Raw genomic sequence first — 17,543 nt, 5'->3', positions numbered from 1 at the left:
GGGCTGGAGAGGGCTCCACCATCTTGCCCAGCAGGGGCCAAGGGGCTCAGCAGTTGTTGGGACAACAAACAACTCGGCTCCTGCGCAGAAGCCAGAGGAAAATGTGGAAGGGGCCCTAAACCAGACTCTGCCAGCTAGGGGGTGTCATCTGGGGTGGGGGGCAGGACTGGGGGCTCCCAGGGATCAGCTAATGTGGACTCTCCACATGGAGAAAGCGAGGCCAGAGATGCCAGGACTTGCCCAAGGTCACACAACAGAACCCAGGTCACTCCCTGGGCCGCCTCTAGTGTCAGCTGACCAGGGATCTCAGGGCTCAACCCAAACTCCTCTCTTCACTTGATGGCTAGCAGCACCCCGGACAGAGAAGGCAGCCCACCCAAACCCTCTGCTGGGGTCCCCTTGGAGACTGGGTGTCCAGAGAGGGGAGGCACCTTGGAAACAATCCCCAAAGCTCAAAGGGCACCTAGTCTACACCAGCAGCATTACATGTGTGAGCCCCAATTGCTCTGCACCCCAAAGTTGTGTGTCCCTCTTATTACGGGGAGGCAGGGCCTGGTGAAGGTTATGTCAACTACTTGGCCAGCCATGAAAGGGTCTGTGACCCCAGTCTGTCTACCCAGTCTTCCTTCCTATTTACCAAATCCCTGCCTAAGACAAGAATCCCCCAGCACCCCTCTGCACCCCTCTGAGGTGGGCATTTGGGGTCAAGAAGGATAGTGACCCAAAGAAGGGTCAGCCACCACTCTGACTACTTCCCCCCAGGTCTCCAGGCCCAAGCAGCTCGCAGCCCTGAGAAGAAAGGGTCCCTGAGAGCCAGGGGGCCTGAGACAGGGGCAGCCCAGGTGCCCAGGGGTGGAGGGACCTGCCATCTGACATAGCTTCTTGAGGCCCTTCTTCGAAAGCCTCAGTGCAGGGGCCCAGTAGTTTCAGAGGCCAAGTGGGGGCTCCTTCAGGGCCTCCCCTGACCTACCTCTTCCCACCCCCACTATACATACACCCAGAAGTGCACACACAAGCGCGCGCACACACACACACACACACACACACACACACACACACACAGAGGCCCAGCTTCCTGTCTACACAGTGGTCGTGCATAAGCACTGCCACGCACTTGAGATACAAACACAGAAATGCCCACCCTTGCGTTCACTACCCCACACGTATACACGGACACCCAACAGGAATACACACACAGACTGACCAACACTGCACGCCACAGGCATCAAACAGCTCGCCTCACACACAAGCACAAATTCACAACTACGTACAGAACCACAAGAGCCCAAGCCGGTGCACAGACGGGCGCACACGCACACGTGCACACGCTCGCGCTCCCACGGCGCACCCTCGCGCGCGCGCGCGCGCGGGCGCCCCCACCCGGTGCACCTACCCTCCATAGGCCCCGAAGGTGAAGCTGCGCTTCCGGCAGCTCATGGTGCCGCCGCCGCCGCCGCCCGCCTGCCCATCTGGCCGGTGCGGAGCAGGAGCCGCCTTCCCCGTGCCCGGGTCACCTTGGCAACTAGGGCTGCCCCGCCCCCGGCCACAAGCCCCGGGATTGTCCGCGCCCCCGCAGGCTGCAGTCCAGCTGCGGCGGGCAGCCGCGCGCAGAAAGGGCCGCTTGTTCGCGCCGCCCTCCGCCCGGGGGCGGGAGCTTCGCTGGACTTTCCCAGCTGGGGTTTCAGGGCCGGGCGTGGCCACCTTCGCGGTGGCGAAATGGGGTACAGGGTGGTGGTGGGGGGGAGGTTGTGGAAGGCGGGGGCCTGGCGGTAAGACGGGACTGACTCTTCACCCCCAGACGAGCTGCAGTCTCTCTTCTAGGGGCGGCACCCTCTTCCATCTCCCTAGAGCCTTAGCTGTCAGTGGATCTGTCACCGTCATCACTAGGTCGGAGTTCATAGCAGGTCGGGTCAAGAACTTGGAATCCAGGGTCAAATGGTCTGCACTGTGGGCAGGTCCCTTCCCACCCTGTAGGTACCTCAAATTTCCTATCTGTAAAATGAGACTAATCTCCTCGACCCCAGGGCCCTTGTGGTAATGGAATGAGTTCATGCACGCAGAGTACTCAGCCCAGGCCTGGCACAGTAAATGCCCACGACCAGCTACGAAAGTCCTGCACTATAGGTGAACAGCTCTGCTCTTCAGGCAAATGAGTGGGTAAAAGAAGGACTAGTGTCTCCAACAGCCCTTCTAGTGCCCACTCTCATCCCCCTCTCCCAGGAGTCCACCCCCTCCCCCCGGCCCTCCCCACACACACACTGCCTAGGTGAGGAGGGGGGGCAAAGGGGCACGAATGGAGATGCCCCACTCTCTTCTTGAAAATTCATCCAGCCTGGGTTCCCTCACTCGGCAACACTGGGCTCTGAGTCCTAGAGTGGACCACGCATTCGCTCCACAAACACGCTGAGCCCCATCCTGTGCACCCAACTCATCCAGGGCTCAGTCCAGTCTACCCCACAGAGGCTGTCTCTCCTGCCCCAAGTACAGATGTGTCGGGAAATGGGGGACACCGGCCCTGCCCCCAGGACTCACCTGCCCCTCCCTGAACGCCCTTTCTGCCCCCCAAAGAGGGAGGGATTATTCCCCACTGCCCTGCACCCAGAGAAGCCCCCAGGGCCTTGAAGTTTTCTGTTTAAAACGACTGGAGGGAACAGACACAGTGGAGGGATGAAGGAGGAAGGACGACCAAGGGCACAACGAGAGGGTGGCAGGGATCCTTCAGAAACCTTTCAGGAACTATTCCGCCTGGGCCCTGGGCCCGCGCTGAGTTAGTGCCATTTTCCCCTGGGAAATGACTGGGCTGGGTACAGGGCTCCACAGTTTGCTTCACTCAGGCACAGTTAAGTGGGGCAGTGGTTTCCCCATTTCAGATGAAGACACTGAGACTTTGGTTCACAGCAATCACCTCTCTCTTGAGGGGTCCACCCCAGCCCTCTCTCTGCCCGCACCCTGGACCCCTTCTCTGCACACTCTGGTGGGCAGAGGAGCACACAAGAGCCCCTAGCAGAGTTCAGAGTCCAGGCAGAGCAACTGTGATCTCCTCACCCCTAGAACTACCCCCTTGGTTTGGTTCTCAGAGGAGGGTCTGATCCTTCTTGGCAGGGTGCTCTGGAGGCCAGGGCAGATTCCTGGGTGGAGGGACCACCCCAGGGCAGTGTGGGAAGCCCAGTCCTCACAGGGCAGTCCAATAAGGCTCTGAGGGGTGATTCTGGGAGCACTGAGGTTGGCCGGAGGAGGGAAGAAGTCTTTGCTTCCTGAGTGGTAGCAGCAGCAGTGGAGCCCAGAAAGCTGGGGGGAGGGTAGGACCAGGAGCTGGAATTGGGCAATGGCGGGTGGGGGGGGGCATGCATAGTGCCAGGGCTGGGACCCCGGACTCCAGCCCCACCCAGTCGGCTGCATCCCCTTGAACATGGCCCTCAGCCTTGCCAGTCTGTCTTTTCAGTGAAAATGATTCCTAAGTAGGCTCTGCATGTCCACTTGGCAGGGTGGCCAAGGGGCCTCCAATGTGCCAAGTTTCCCAGCCTGGCCTGGCCCCTGGGATGACCTGCTGCTGTTGGGACAGTGGGCCCTTGAGAAGGGCCATGGGGGCTGCAGGGTTCCCACTGAAGACAAAGAGCCCAGTGTAGGCTCCCGCCTCCTGGGCTCAGACCAGCTGCAGCTGCCTCACTGGCGAGAGCTGGGGGTGGGGTGGGGGTGGGGGTCACGTTCCCTCAGCTAGGGATGCACAGGACACTCCTTGACCAGCCCCTGGTCCCTTGGGCAACAGTGGAATTTAAATGCACCTTCTTAACCAGCGAGGCCACTTCCAAGAATTTAGCCTCCACATCATGGCATGTGAGCCTGAAGATGAATGACCAAGGACAAGGGACAGGAAAGCACACGCTTATATCCTCATCCTTGTGACACCCTCCCCTCCCGCCCCCTGCCCCAGGGTTCAAATCCCAGCTCTCCCACTTGTCAGCTGTGTGACCTTGGGCAAGTCTTAATCTTTCAGTGCCTCAGTTTCTTCATCTTGCAAAGTGGGGTTGATGAAGGGTTCAAAGGGTTTTGCCAAGGATTAACTAAGTTAATACTTGTAAAGCCTTGAGAATAGTATTTGAATAGATGTGTTTGTTAAACAAAACAATTGCTGCAGCATCCTTTGCATTAGGCTGGACTATATGAAATCACGATTTTTGTAGAGTTAGCAAAGATTTATAGTAAGAGTTCCAAAACAAACTAATGGCCAGCCAGAGGGAATCGGACAAATAACTTAAGGTCCATTGATACCATGCTGCTGTTGGAAAGAATGGGGCAGATCTATGTGTGGGATGTGGAACAACCTACAAGACAGACAGACACAGAGGCAGTTTAGTAAGGGTGTGGGTGCTGACCAGGCTCTGACATTTCTTAGCTGTGTGACCTCAAACACAATATATACCCCCAGACAGCCAGCCTTCACTGGCCCCCTGTGACTGGGAACTATCACTCTGAAGTCAGCACAAAGCCCTGCTTGCCGACTGGCACTGGGAGGTCATTGCCATCTTTGAGGTGGAGATAGAGCTCCCTTCTTCCTTTCCCTCCAGCCTCTCGCCTAGAAACCAGAGCCAGGCTGCCCTCCAGGGGCCAGGACCTCCTTCTAGAAGGAAGCATCCTCTTCTGGGCCTCCTAGATTTGCACCCAAGTTGTTCAAACAGGTGCCAGACTGTGTTGAGGAGGAGGGAAGGGTGCAGGGGTGGAGTGTTTCAGAGTTCCCTTTCCAAGTTCACCCTGGGTTGAGCTTTGTGAGTTCCACCCACCACATGCCTCCGGCTCCCCCTTCCCGACCCAGGGAAATGTCAGGGCACAACGAGGGGCAGACTCCTGGGAAGATCTCAGGTCTAAGCTCCAGGTGGGGCTGGTGGGGTCAATTCTTGCCAGGGGTCCCCACCAACCTTCCCATTCAGGTTATCTGCCTGGGGCCTCCTGGGCAGGAGACAGGCTGGTCCTGGGCTTCCTGCCTGGCCAGCAGCCTCCTGTGTGGCTCTGCATTAATCAGTTTTCCTCCCTAGACCCCGGTTTACTCATCTGTTAAATATCCACGCTCACCTTGCTGGGTTAGAGACCAAATAATGGAAAAATGCATTTGCCTTAAGAGAATTCCATAGGCTTGAAGCATCATTATTCTTAACCCATTGGCTTTCTAGCCAAGCCACACCTACCCAAGCCAAGATGCTGCAAATCCTGAGCTCCCGGAGAGGGAGTTTCCCAGAGGGTCCCCAGGCCCTGGGAAGGGAGAGAGGAGTCGGTGTGGCTTGGCTCACACTCTCTCCCCAAGCAGCTGCCCAGTGAGGTTACCAACCCAGCCACCCCCATCCTGGCTCTAGACCCCTATCCCATTCAATGTTTTCTGAGACCCCTGCCTACTCAGAGTGTCCCCATCAGGGATCAGGACAATCTAGCCCGGTCAAAATGGCCAGAAATATGCCTCCACAGAGGCCTCCACTCTTAAGGATGCTACTCAGGAAATTATTTTCAGGAAATCACAGGGAGTTTATTGAAATGAAAGTGCACACTTGAGAGGGAAGTGCAGGCCAACTCAGAGATTGAGTCCCAGGACAAGTTTTTAAAGAGCATTCATTTTCCCCTAATGGCGTTCCTAGATAATAAGCCTACTCACCCACCTAACTCCAAAACCAAGCAATATACTGCCCTAAGATAAGTAAAAGCCCTCTACTCCCATAGATTAATACTCTGGCAGGACCTAATGAAGTAACCAAGTGAAGTAACCACCATATGGGCCATGTGCCTCTAGGGTCCTTGAAAGCAAAACCCTTCTGGAAACACAGACACACATGAGAGCATGTATTCCTTCCTTCAGTCATTCATGTATTGAGCACCTACTGTGTGCCTGACACTGTTCAGGCACTAGCGATAGAGGATGAACAAGTCAAGCAAGGTTTGTGGTAGACCTGTGTGCATACCTGCACAGGAGCTTCACCAGGTCCAACATGCACTTGCCCTTGTGCTGTGCACAGAAACATCTAACTCATGCCTACAGAGATCTTATCAAATCAAATGCATGCAGACATGCTCACATAACCATCAGCCTCTACACTGCAAACCCACATGCAAAGGTCAAATCAAGTTCACACCCACAGATCCCAAAGCAGCGTGTGCTCCCTGAGTAGAGCTGGGTTTTACACACATGTGAACACACACCAATGACAACAAATTCTTGCACAGAAATCAAAGGCCCACATATCCTTATCACATTATGCTCACACACAATATACACAGACACACATGCATACACATATGCGCCCCCCACACACACACACACAGATTCAAGCACTTGGTTACTTCATTAGGTCCTGTGGTGTGACCATGCCAGAGTATTAATCTGTGGGAGTAGAGGGCTTTTACTTATCTTAGGGCAGTATATTGCTTGGTTTTGGAGTTAGGTGGGTGAGTAGGCTTATTATCTAGGAACGCCATTAGGGGAGAATGAATGCTCTTTAAAAACTTGTCCTGGGACTCAATCTCTGAGTTGGCCTGCACTTCCCTCTCAAGTGTGCACTTTCATTTCAATAAGCTCCCTGTGATTTCCTGAAAATAATTAAATAAATTAAATACTTGTTTTGAAACGGGAGTCCTCCGCGGTCCCGGGCGCCCTCAAACGACCACCGCAGGAACTGCAGTGCGAGGGGCGGGCGTGCTCCAGGACCAGGGACAGCGCCAGGGCGTCTCTCCTGGGGAGGGTGGGGACGCCGCGGGCGCCCAAAGGTAGCACTCCGTATTTCCGGGCTGCGCGCTCGCCACCCCGACCCCTCCCCTGTGCGGAGGCGGTCCCCGAAGCCTGCCCTCTCCCTTCTCCCTGGTGTGAACTGCCGCTCCGCTCCCTGGACACAATGGCACACACCTGCGTGCCACAATGGCGGCACCTGTGCCGCCGCCCACCGTGTTCCCGCCGCCCCCTCTCCCCCGGGACCCGTTCGCTCCGTGTGCAGATCACGGAGCCGCACCTACGCGCCCTGGGACCTCTGTGATCCCCACAATAGCCCCGTGAGGCAGATCATGCAAGAGTTATATGTCAGCCATGGCTGACGGGAGAAACTGAAGCTTGCAAACAGCAGATCCAGCTCTTCTGAGGCCCCCTCAAGACCTCATCTCTCATCACACGTGCACTCTGGCTCAGTAAGAGAAGCTCTTAGTTCCTCAGGCATTGTGCCAAGCACTCTTGTTGGTTCAGTCCTCTTGACCACCCTGTAACTTAGGTGCTGTTATCATCCCCAGTTTAGACCAGGAAACGGAGGCTCTGATGGGCTGTGTGACTTGCCCAAGGGTCAGCAGAAGTAAAAGTGACTGTAAAGGCCCTCTGAGGTCTTAACTCTGCTCTGAGTCGCTCTCAGGGACACTCCTGCTCAGAAGAAAGCCCTTCAAACAGCACAGGCTGCCCCGCCCTGACATCCTTGGAGGCCTGAAAGCCTCTTCCACCTTAGGGCTCAGGTGGGGTGGCTGCATGAGGCCCCCCACATCCCTCACAGAAGATTCCTTATCTCCCCATCCTCACAACCTTTAGCTTCACAAAGCACTTCTCCGAGGCACACAGTAGGTGCTTACTAAATACTTGCTGCCTGGCTGAAGCCCTCCCTTCCAGGAACCGGGATTCTAAATGGGTAACCACACAGCCTGGGCACAGAGCCTGGACACAGAGCAGTGCAGAGTTAGCCACGGGGTGAGGGCACAGGTGTGAGAGGCAGACAGTGTGGTGTTCCAGCCCAGTCCTGAGCCTCGGTTCCCACATCTGGAAAATGGCAGTATACTGGCTGTTAGCTCACAGAGTGATAGAGAGTATTAACAAGGTGATGCACACAGGGAGAGGACTTAGCACAGTGCCTTGTGCCCATGAAGGGCTGGCGTGGAGGTGGTTGCTAAGGCTGTTGTCAGTAGGATCTTCTTTGGGGTGTACAAAGTCCAGGAGCCCCTGCAGAGTCGTGTCCCATTTCCCACAAGGATAAATCAGGCCACAACGTACACCATGGGCAAGCATGAGGGGCAGAGAAAGAGGCTGCACATGTGGCCTGGGGCTCCGCTGGGGACAGAGGGGGGGGGAGGGGCAGCCATGTTCGGTGAGGGCAGAACGTGTAGGAGTCTGGGGACCCTCCACCTCCCGCCTAATCGCTGACCCTCTAGCCCCAGCCTCTGATTCCGGATCAGCTCCCTGATCTCCTCAGCGTACCATAAATGTTCAGTGAATGAATAACGTCAGGTTGGCTACAAACAAAACGAAAAAGAAAATCCATTTTTATTCCTATTGTCATACATATAGGGGTTGGCATTAGCATGGGTTTAGAGTGAGATGGACGTGTGTTTAAATCCTCGCCCCTGTCACTTCCTGCTTTGTGACTTTGGGCCATTTTCATCACCTCTCAAAGCCTCAGTTTCTTCATCTGTAAAAGGGGATGGTAATGGTAACAGTACTTGCCTCAGAGGGCTGTTCTTAGGATTCAGTGTAGAGTGCTCATCGCCGGCACAGTGTAGGCACCCGATAAGTGGGGAGTGTCTTTACTACTGTTACTGATGTGTTAGCACAGTCACGCCCTGAGTCAGGGGACCCAGGTTCTGGGCACAGCCCTTCCTCTGGCTCCCTGTGACTGTGGGCAGGTCCCTACCCCTCTGGGCCCCCGCTTGCTTCTCTGTATAATGAGGGTTCTCCAAAGTGCCTCCTCGGTCTGAGTTTTCTGGGGCAGCCTGGCTCCCACGGGCATATCGGGTGGGGAGGCCTCCGGGGAACAGGTCTGCTCCTCAGCCTATCACTGTCATCATGGAGAAGGAGACTGTGTTCCAACAACAGGCAGAAAGGCAGGCGTCACTGGGAGTCCCAGAGTGTCAGCTGATACCTTCCGTTCCCAGGCTGCCCTCTCAGAACCAGCCCCCCTCCCCGTAATGCAGGATGCAGTCCTGAGCCGCACCTTTGGGCTCTGGTCCTCAGGGGGCCCAGGATAGAGGGGTGAGCTCAGAGGGAAGAGATGAAGCCCAGGACCAAGGCCAGAGGTGTGCCCGAGGCTCATCTCTGTCTCCCTGAGCCTCAGTTTCCTCAGCCTCACCCTGAGGAGGAAAATAACTGCCGTACGAGTTCTGCCAGCCCCAAGGGCTCTGGTGCGCATCAGAGGCAACCCAGATGTGAAAGCCCTTTGTGAATTGCTACCATCAGGCGTAATCATAATAATTATTAGCTGTAAAACGAGGGGGTTGGACCAGCTGATCTCCATGGGCTCCTCTCCAGCTCTGATGCTGAGGATCTCTCGTTTCCCGAGCTGGGAGTTCATGCAGACAGAGGGGGCTGGGAGAAGCCAGGGACTGTGAGGTTGTACTTCCCTGGGAACCTCTACAAACAAATCTCCCCATTCATCCTGTTCCCTCAACCCAGCCCAGAGCGCTGAGCCCCAGGCACAGGCCATGGGGGAAGGGAAAGGGAGGGTGGGGAAGCTAGGGGTTCAGGGCCATGTCCTGAAGGGGTGGGGGCAGCTCCAGAGTTTGAGCTGCCCCTGCCCCTGCCCAGAACTGCCCCCCATTCCCTAGGGCACAGCCCGTCTCTCTCTCTATTGTGCCCTCCCCTGCCCATCTAATTCTGCATGCTGTACACGAAGTGATTGAAAGTGGAGTCAGACAGCCCTTAATTCAATCTCAGCTCCAGCCACATACCAGCTGGGTGACCTTGGGCAGGCTAATAACGGTTGCTCTGAGGGTTAAATGAGATAGATCTGTGAAAAGTGCTTAGCACAGGGCCCAGCATACTGTAAGTACTCAATTAATGCCCCCCACCTGCGTTCTCTCCAACTCCATTCTGCTTCTCCCCTGCCAGATCCCTTCTGGAATCCCTCAACTGGCCAATTCCCAGCCTGGCTGACACAGGGCCGATCGCAACAGTGTAGCATGCGAGCAGGGGCAGGGGACAGGTCCTCTACCCCTCAGAGGACCACAGAGGGCTACACATCTCCAGCCAGGGAGGTCTGGGGGCCTGCCTGGTGAGTGGCACAGGTGAGGATTCTGCCCCAGGGGCTCCTTCCAGTCCTGTTTCTGGGGGCTTGATATCCTGAGGGAGGGCCTGTAAGGGCACCACTTTGCAACTGGAAAAGCTCCCACATCTCAAGGGGAGGCAGGTGGTACAAGGCTCGGGCCCACCTACCCAGAGCCTTCAGCCCAGTGGCATCCATTGCCTGCTGCTCGGGCCAGCACGAGGGCCTGCAGCAGTTTGCCAGGGCTGGGTGGCCTCTCTCGGGACCTCCGAGGTCGGGAAGAGGCAGCAGGATGGGAGGCTTGCCCACCATCAGCCTGGGCCTCGCCCTGGCAGCCCCTCACAGGTCGATGACATGCCCTATTTTTGAGAATGAAGGAATGAGGGCTGCCCCAGAAGTTCTGGCACTGAGCTTGCAAGCAGAGAGGAGTTCCCAAGGTCACCTCCAGCAGCCACCTCCGCCCCACCTCCAAAGCCCTAACTCGGAAGAAGGGGGCCTTAGAGAGGGCTGTCCTCTGAGCTGGGGATGGGGGTGTCTTTCCCTTGCAGACTTGGGGCTGAGAACTCAGGAGCAGGACAGAGGGCTAGACCCACATGCCTCACCCTCCACTCCCCCCAACAGCCTGACTGCAGCAGGCATGTGGTTCCTGTGGCCTTGAGAAGGTCGTGGCCTCTCTCTCTGGTGGCTCAAGAATCTATCCTCACTGGCTCTCCCCCCAAATCCCAGCAGCCCCAAATTCTCAGGGGATCCTGGGGAACAGGTAATTGCAAGAAACAGCATGATTCCACCAAAGACACAACACACCTGAGGATCATGCAACGTGGTCACCAGCTTGGTCTCATTGGAGCCACACTGCAAAGGCAAAAGCTGCATCCATCCATTGCACAGATGGCAAGGGAGGCTTGAACAGATCGGTGATTTCCCTGAGATTACCCAGCTAGTGGAGTGGGGGGGTACATGGGTCTCCTGATTTCCAGCCCCGTCCATCCCTGACGGGTGGGTACCAGGTCCTCTCACCTGCCCCTAGGATGGAAGATCCTGGAGCCATCTCCTTTGCATACATGGGGAAAATGAGACCCACAGAAACAGCCAATGGAGCCACACAGACACAGCAGGGGAGGGCAGAGAACTGTGCCAGGCGGCCTGCTCATTCCTAGATATGAATGAGCCTGCCATGGACCCAAGGCCTGTCCACAGAAAGCTCAGCCAGTTCCTCCAATGGTTTCCCCATTGGCTTTCAGGGTAATGCAAACTCATTAGCCTGGCATTCAAGGCTCTTAATAAACTGACCCCATTTCAACCCTACACACACCAGTGAAGCCAAACCGGTGTCCTGATCCCCACCTCTCACGCTGCAGCTGGTCACACCCCCAGAAACACCTTCATTCCTCCTTCCCCTATGCAACTCATAATTCCGCTAATAGCCACCATTACCATTTACTGACCACCTACTGTGTGCTAGGCACTGACTCCTTGTGGGTAAAACTGCCACTACACATCTCATGTGATGATAGCAATGCCCCGTGCCTTAGAAATATGAAGTCATGGAAAAAATGCCTAAAACCCCAAAACATTGAAGAAAAGGCTATGTTTTCTTGCTGTAATAAAATATTTGAAGTTCTTTAAAAAATATATTTTTCTGGTATTTGTTTTTCCTTCTGTGCATTCATTTCTGTGAGTGCAGCTCTGTGCTTTTCATAGCAGCTCCCAACCATCATGCCTGATCTGCACAATCACTCCCAGGTGGGCAGGCAAACGGGGCTTGTCACCCCTGTTCTGTGGAGAAGGAAATGGGACACAGAGAGGGCAAGTGACTTGTTCAAAGTCACACAGGCCAGACCTGGATTCCTGACAACTCTCAGCCCATCTCCTCTTAGTCCCCAACAAATACCCACGAAGAGCTGGGCACAGCCCTGGGTATTTGCCTACGTTAGTCTTCTTAACCCTTGAAACAACCCCATCAGGTGCATGAAGTGGGGGATCCCCACTTTACAGATAAAGAAACAGAGGCCCAGAGAGATGGAGTAACTTGCCCCAAGTTGCGCAGCTAGTCAGGGGCAAAGTCAGAATTTGAACTCAGGTCTTCTTCCAAAAGGGGGCCCAAGGGAGGGTGGCCCCACACTGTCAGAGGTATTTACTGAGTGGGCAGATTGCTTCACCTCTTCGAGTTTTCCCTCCTCATCTGAGATGTGACCACAGTGCAACCACACTGGGCTGTGGTGGGGACCCAAGAATGCCACACCCAGCTCGTCTGTGTCCCTGGGACACACATTACATGCTCAATAATCACTTAGCAAGTGTGCAAATGAGGTCCCCGCCATTGTGCCAGCACATAGCATGAGCATCATAGGTTTGGCTCCTTTCTTCCAATTGGGAAGGCTGGAGCTCAGTAAGACACTCCTGTCTGGTATGTCTCCCCACCAGCACCCCTCTGCTTCTCCCTTTCTGCTTTCTGAGTCACATCCTGCAAACACTAGTCTTCAGCCCTAAAAATAGAGCAGATCTGGGGGCATAAAAATGCCCACAGATGTAAACTACAGCTGCAGCCCCTTGCTCTTAGGTCCCCCTCTGTTGACCCCAGGGTGGCCGCTCCAGGAAATCCCAGACTGGCAACCCCTGCTTGACCTAGTGTGGACCTAGAGTTTTCAGTCCGCTGGAAGTCCTTAGCCAACGGCCCCCTCTGCCCCATGCTGCCCAGCAGACCCAAACTTCCTTTCCTCATTGGCACAGAGCTGCCACCTCCCACCTCACACTCCCTAGGCAGGCTGAGCTGCCTCCCAGAGCTAGATATGGGCCCAGAGAGGGGAATAATTTGCCTGGGCCACACAGCCAGCAAGAGGCAGGGCCAGGCCTGGACTCGAAACCAATGCTCTAGCAAGCCTAGTGTCCAGGTGAGAATGTCAAAGCCCAGAGCCCCCCGCTGTCCCCCTCCTAGCATCAGTCTCCCCTGCAGACTTATCTGAGCCCACAGAAGCACCTTCACAGCGATGCCAGAGGTCCAGCCAGAGGGTCAGGGCCCAGCCTGCAGAGGTTCTGCCAGACAAGGAGGTAAACGGAGAAGAACTCCAGGTTTGCCTTCCCTTCACACCAGCAGGAGGGCAAGCAGAAACTAGGACTTGGAAAGACCCCCTGGCAAAAGTGGCAAAGGAAACGGGAACCCCAGGGCTGCCTGAGCTTGAGCTGGGGGTGTCCTGTCTTGGGAGTGGCACTGTCAGGGGCATCAGAGAGGGAGCCCAGGGAAGAGGCTCCTCTGGCAACCTGGCAGGTGTGTGGCAGGGGTGGGGTGGGGGGAGGAGAGAGGAAGGTCCGTTGAGGGGAAAACACTAGGCAGTTTTCCAGTATTCTTACCCAAGCTGGGTTCATGTGAGGCAGAAAAGAAGGAAAGTGAGGTGTTGTTGGGGGTGGTCAGAAGGGACTCTGCCACCTCCTCCCGGGGTGATGAGTTCACGTCCCACACGTGGGAAGCAGATGTAATGCACGCATGCGTGTACCCATGGTGGCCTGGGTGTGGGTGGGTGCATGTGAATATCTGCCAAGTTCATTGTTAAGGGCATGGGGCTTTTTTGTGCTCTTTCCTGCTTGTGTATGTATCAGGTGTGTGCCCTGGAGGAGATAATGGAAGCAGATATCAGCCAGACAAGGGCTTCAGAGGAAGCTCTTCTTGCTGACGACCACCTCCAATCTGTGCGTACACATCTGAATGGTATGTCTCGAGGTTTGCAGTTATCACTCAAGAGTCAGAGGCGGTGGCCTTAGCCTGGGTGTGCCTAGGGTTCCTGTGTCTGGGTCTTCGGGTATTTTTCAGTCAAACCATGTTTGCGTCTGTGTCTGGCTGTGTGAGGGTCTCAGTGTTTGTGCAGCATCTGTGGCTGCTTAGCAGCCTCTGACAGCCAGGACAAAGGCCTCCGTAGACAGACAGGTGGCATGGAAGACAGACCTGCCCCAGGAATCCTCCAAGGGCCTCTTGGCTCAGAATGCAACAGCCAGGCAGGGGGCAGGGCCAGGTGAGAGGGAGGTAGAGAGCAGACTTCCTGACCCTAGGCCTGTGCAGATCCTGCTGGTCGGCAGAGGCCCAAGCAGGAGACCCCCAAGCCAAAAGGAGACCCTCTGCATTTCAAGAGGTTGAAGGAAGAATCCTTGTCTCCTGGGGGTGGTGGGTGGGTAGAACCAGGAGAAGGACCCCCTGAAACCCCTGCCAGGCAGACATCCTGGGGGCAGAGAGGGCTTTGCTCAAGGAAGCAAAGAAGGTTGTGAGCTAAGAAGGTCCCAGGGTGGAAACACCATCATGGCTGTGGGGAGGGGGTGGCAAAGCAGGCATGGGACTCCCAGAGGGGGAGAAGGTCTGAGGCCTAGACCCTGAGGAAAGGTGGAGGGGTTCTCCATTCAGATGCACCCCCACCCCCAGGCAGGACAGGGGAGCAGGTCCACTGTGGATTACTCCACCCCGTCACTGACCCTTCCTCCACTCCACTGCTGTGGAGATCCACCTGGATCAGGAGTCAGAGAAACAACGCTACCGCAGGCAGAAGGCAACTCTGTGACCTTAGGCCATTTATTTAGTGTCTCTGAGCCTCAGTTTCCTCATCTGTGCAATGGAGTCGGCCCCTGCCTTGAAACATTGCTGTGAATGCGGAAGGTGCTCACAGTCACTTAAGGATTAATCATTACCCTGGAATTCTTTCCAAGGCCATTAGGCGCCCCTCCCTTTCTACCATACCCTCCAACTGCCAGGGGGGCTCAGAGCAAAGCTAAGGTTCAGATAGAGGAGTGTGTGTGTGGGGGGGTCCCTGTGGCCAGCTGGGCATGGCCACCACCTCCCCACTCAGCTGCTGCCTTCAGCGGCTGTGCCAGGCCTAGACGCCCTTGCAGGGGCACCTTTGATTGATGTGCCTTCTCACTGGCTAGGAAACTCAGGGCTGCCCTCCGTCCCCAGTTTCTTCCCTCTATCACCCTGGGGAAGGAGGGACCACTGTCCTGTGGCAGAGTGGGCTAGGAGCCTGGGACCCAGCTCCCTGCTGGGAGGAAATGCTCCCCCTTACTTCACTTCCCCTCTGCCTTTCTCTCCTACTCTGTCCTGACCCAGCTCCTCTCAGTGCCCCTGCTGGCCTCTGACTTTGCTGAGGGGGGGACTGAAGCACAGGGACAGATGCCAATGTGCCATGTGTGAGGGGCGGGGTGTCCTCCTTCATTCCACCCCCAGGCCTGAGGTATGACCCTAAGGGCTCGGCGGGGTCACACGCAGGTCGGGATCTAAAGACTGTGGAGGGAGGACGCTCATGTCCTGAGCTAGTGTGTGCGTGTGCGTGCACACACAAGATATCGTCCCCAACCCCAGGCGCCCCACAACTGGCACCCGAGCGCCTGTGGGGCGCGAGAACCACCCTGTGGATTCCCACCGAGTCCTCAGATCCTGCGGAGCCAGGGGAAGCGACGAGGGGGCGCCTGACTTCGTGATGCGTGTTCCCTGCTCCGCTGCGGGTCAGGGCCAGGAAGCGAGAGAGACGTGCTCTGTCCCTGAGGAAGCAAGGACATCGCTGCCCTCTCGGCTCTGGGTCTGGGTTGGACCTGAGGACCCCCACTTCCCTCCTCTGAGGACCGGAGCGCCTCCTCCTGGGGGGGGGTTGTTAAGGCCCCTCCCCAGGGATAGAGGGAACGCGCCCACTTCTCCACGTTCCCTGCTCTGAACCCAAGGCGCCGCTCCTCAGGCAGAGCAGAAGGCGGGACCCCCACCCAGGCCGTGGGGTGGGACCCGAGACCCCTCAGCTGCGGCCAGGTCCCACCCCCGTAGGCGGGGGGCTCGGCTGGTTCAGCCCAGGCCTGGCCCCTCACTCCCCGCCTACAGCTGCGGATCAAGCCCAGTCTGCGCCCCTCTCAGCCAACCCTCGCGACCCGGGTCCCCGCCCGTTCACCCCACCGCCCGCGCCGGGTCTTGGCTGCCGGCCAAGGGGAGCTCCGGGCACCTCCATGCCTTCCCTTTCCCAGGACCGCACCCCTGAAGGGGCGGACTCACCCGCGGGCCTGGGCTGGGGGCGTCCTGGGCTTGGCAGTCCGGTGCCCTCGGCAGCCGCTGCAGCTCTGCTCAGACGCGGCTCTGCGTTCGCCGCCGCCGCCGCCGCAGTTCGGGGAGGGGGGCGTCACGTGACCGCCGAGCACTCCCTCCCGGCGCCGCTCCCCCGTCACTGCGGAGCTCAAACCGCGGGCGCGGAAGCGGCGGAGGCCCCCACCCTGCCGCTCGCCGCTCCTCACAACAGGTCCCAGGGGCGGCCGTTCTGTGCCCCCGTCTTACAGGTGGGGAAACAGAGCCAAAGAGGACAAGGTCTGGCTCAAGGTTACACGGCTAGATTGTGGCAGGGCCCTGGCGAGAACCCAGCGATCCAGCCCATGCTCCAAGGGGACAGGGACAAGTTCTGGAGCAAATGGGGGACACGCCCTAGGCCCCCATGGGCTCCGCGTGCCTGCGGGTGGGGAGAGAGCGAAAGGAGCGCGGCGTTAGCCGGGCACGGAGGCCGTGCCCCGGCAGCACGACCGCCGCTCAGGGGCGCCGGCTGCGCGTCCTGCAGAGGACCCGCCGCCGTCACACTCCCCAGCGGGTTAGCAGCTGTGGCACAGCCTTCCCAGACCGAGCAGCTCGCTCCCCACTTCCGACCTGACCGGGGAAAAGGGGGGTGGGGAGAGGCCAGCCTCCAGCCATGGTCTAAAGAAGTCGAGGGAAGGCAGAAGTTGGCACAGGACAAGTGTTGAAAACCAGGGCAGGAACGGGTCGCAGCGATCACCGTCGTCTGACCTCTGAGGCCCAACGTGGGCAGGCTTGAGCAGCAGGAACAGCGCTGCTGACACTTGTGGCTCCTGGGCCCCACTCCCCACTTAGGGGAACCCTGCTGTTGTCACACACCTTACTCTGTTCTCCACTGGGATCCCCTCCAAGGGCAGCCCTAGGTGAATGGAGGCACAGGCAGTGTATCTACAAGGTCAGAGCTGTGGGTGCAATGGGTGAGGGTATGCTTGGTGGCCTCAAGATCATGCCCAGTCACACAGAACATTGTTAGAGGGGATCCTTGAGACCTCGGGATCTCACCCCTTTAACTCTAGTAACTGGGGAAACTAAAGCCAAAAAGGGGTAGAGACAAACCTCCATTTCATCAACCATTTCTAATTAGTGGGTCAAGGTGACAGGTCCCTCTGAGGTCAGCCGGTCCACAAGGCCCACTGCACAGATAGGACTTAGAGGGGACTCAAGTCTTGTATTCATTTATTCAACTAATTCATTGAGCACCTGCTGTGTGCTTAACAAGTGACTGTGGGTTCCACCTCCCCCTCTTATTGTCCCAGCCACAGGGACAGCATCTCATTAAGGAAAAGATCTGGGGCCTTCGGAACCCTTACATCAGCCTCTGGAAGATCTGAGACGTGCAGGCCCCTGAGTGTTCAGTCCCGTGGGGGCTGGGACCATGGCCATGTGTCCCCGCCAAGAATCTCACCCCAAGCAAGAGATTAGAATTAAGGGGGACTTAGCAGGACATGCCTCATCCTCATTCCATGCCCTGCTTATGTGAAAAGGCAGAG

The 17,543-nt window shown here is 57.0% G+C and overlaps 1 protein-coding gene across 6 annotated transcripts in view; it reads right to left on the bottom strand.

Moving 5' to 3' along the window:
- The window catches only part of RAP1GAP (RAP1 GTPase activating protein), a 63,018-nt gene extending 46,899 nt beyond the window's left edge, over window positions 1–16,119 (bottom strand). The window contains exon 1 of one of the 6 annotated variants that reach the window (XM_019668850.1): window positions 15,991–16,119. Coding sequence is in view for 3 of the 6 variants with exons in the window: in XM_019668841.1 (XP_019524386.1) it covers window positions 1,394–1,437 (44 nt within the window). In the remaining 3 variants the exon portion in view is untranslated. Of the gene's footprint in view, window positions 1–1,393; window positions 1,505–15,990 lie in introns of those variants that run through there. The other 5 variants (XM_019668851.1, XM_019668853.1, XM_019668841.1 and 2 more) reach the window with 5 other exon arrangements.
- Window positions 16,120–17,543: the final 1,424 nt, after the last annotated feature.

Source organism: Hipposideros armiger, unplaced genomic scaffold (genome assembly GCF_001890085.2).
Source record: "Hipposideros armiger isolate ML-2016 unplaced genomic scaffold, ASM189008v1 scaffold_540, whole genome shotgun sequence".
NCBI classification, from domain to species: Eukaryota; Metazoa; Chordata; class Mammalia; order Chiroptera; family Hipposideridae; genus Hipposideros; species Hipposideros armiger.
This window is presented reverse-complemented; position numbering and strand designations above follow the sequence as displayed.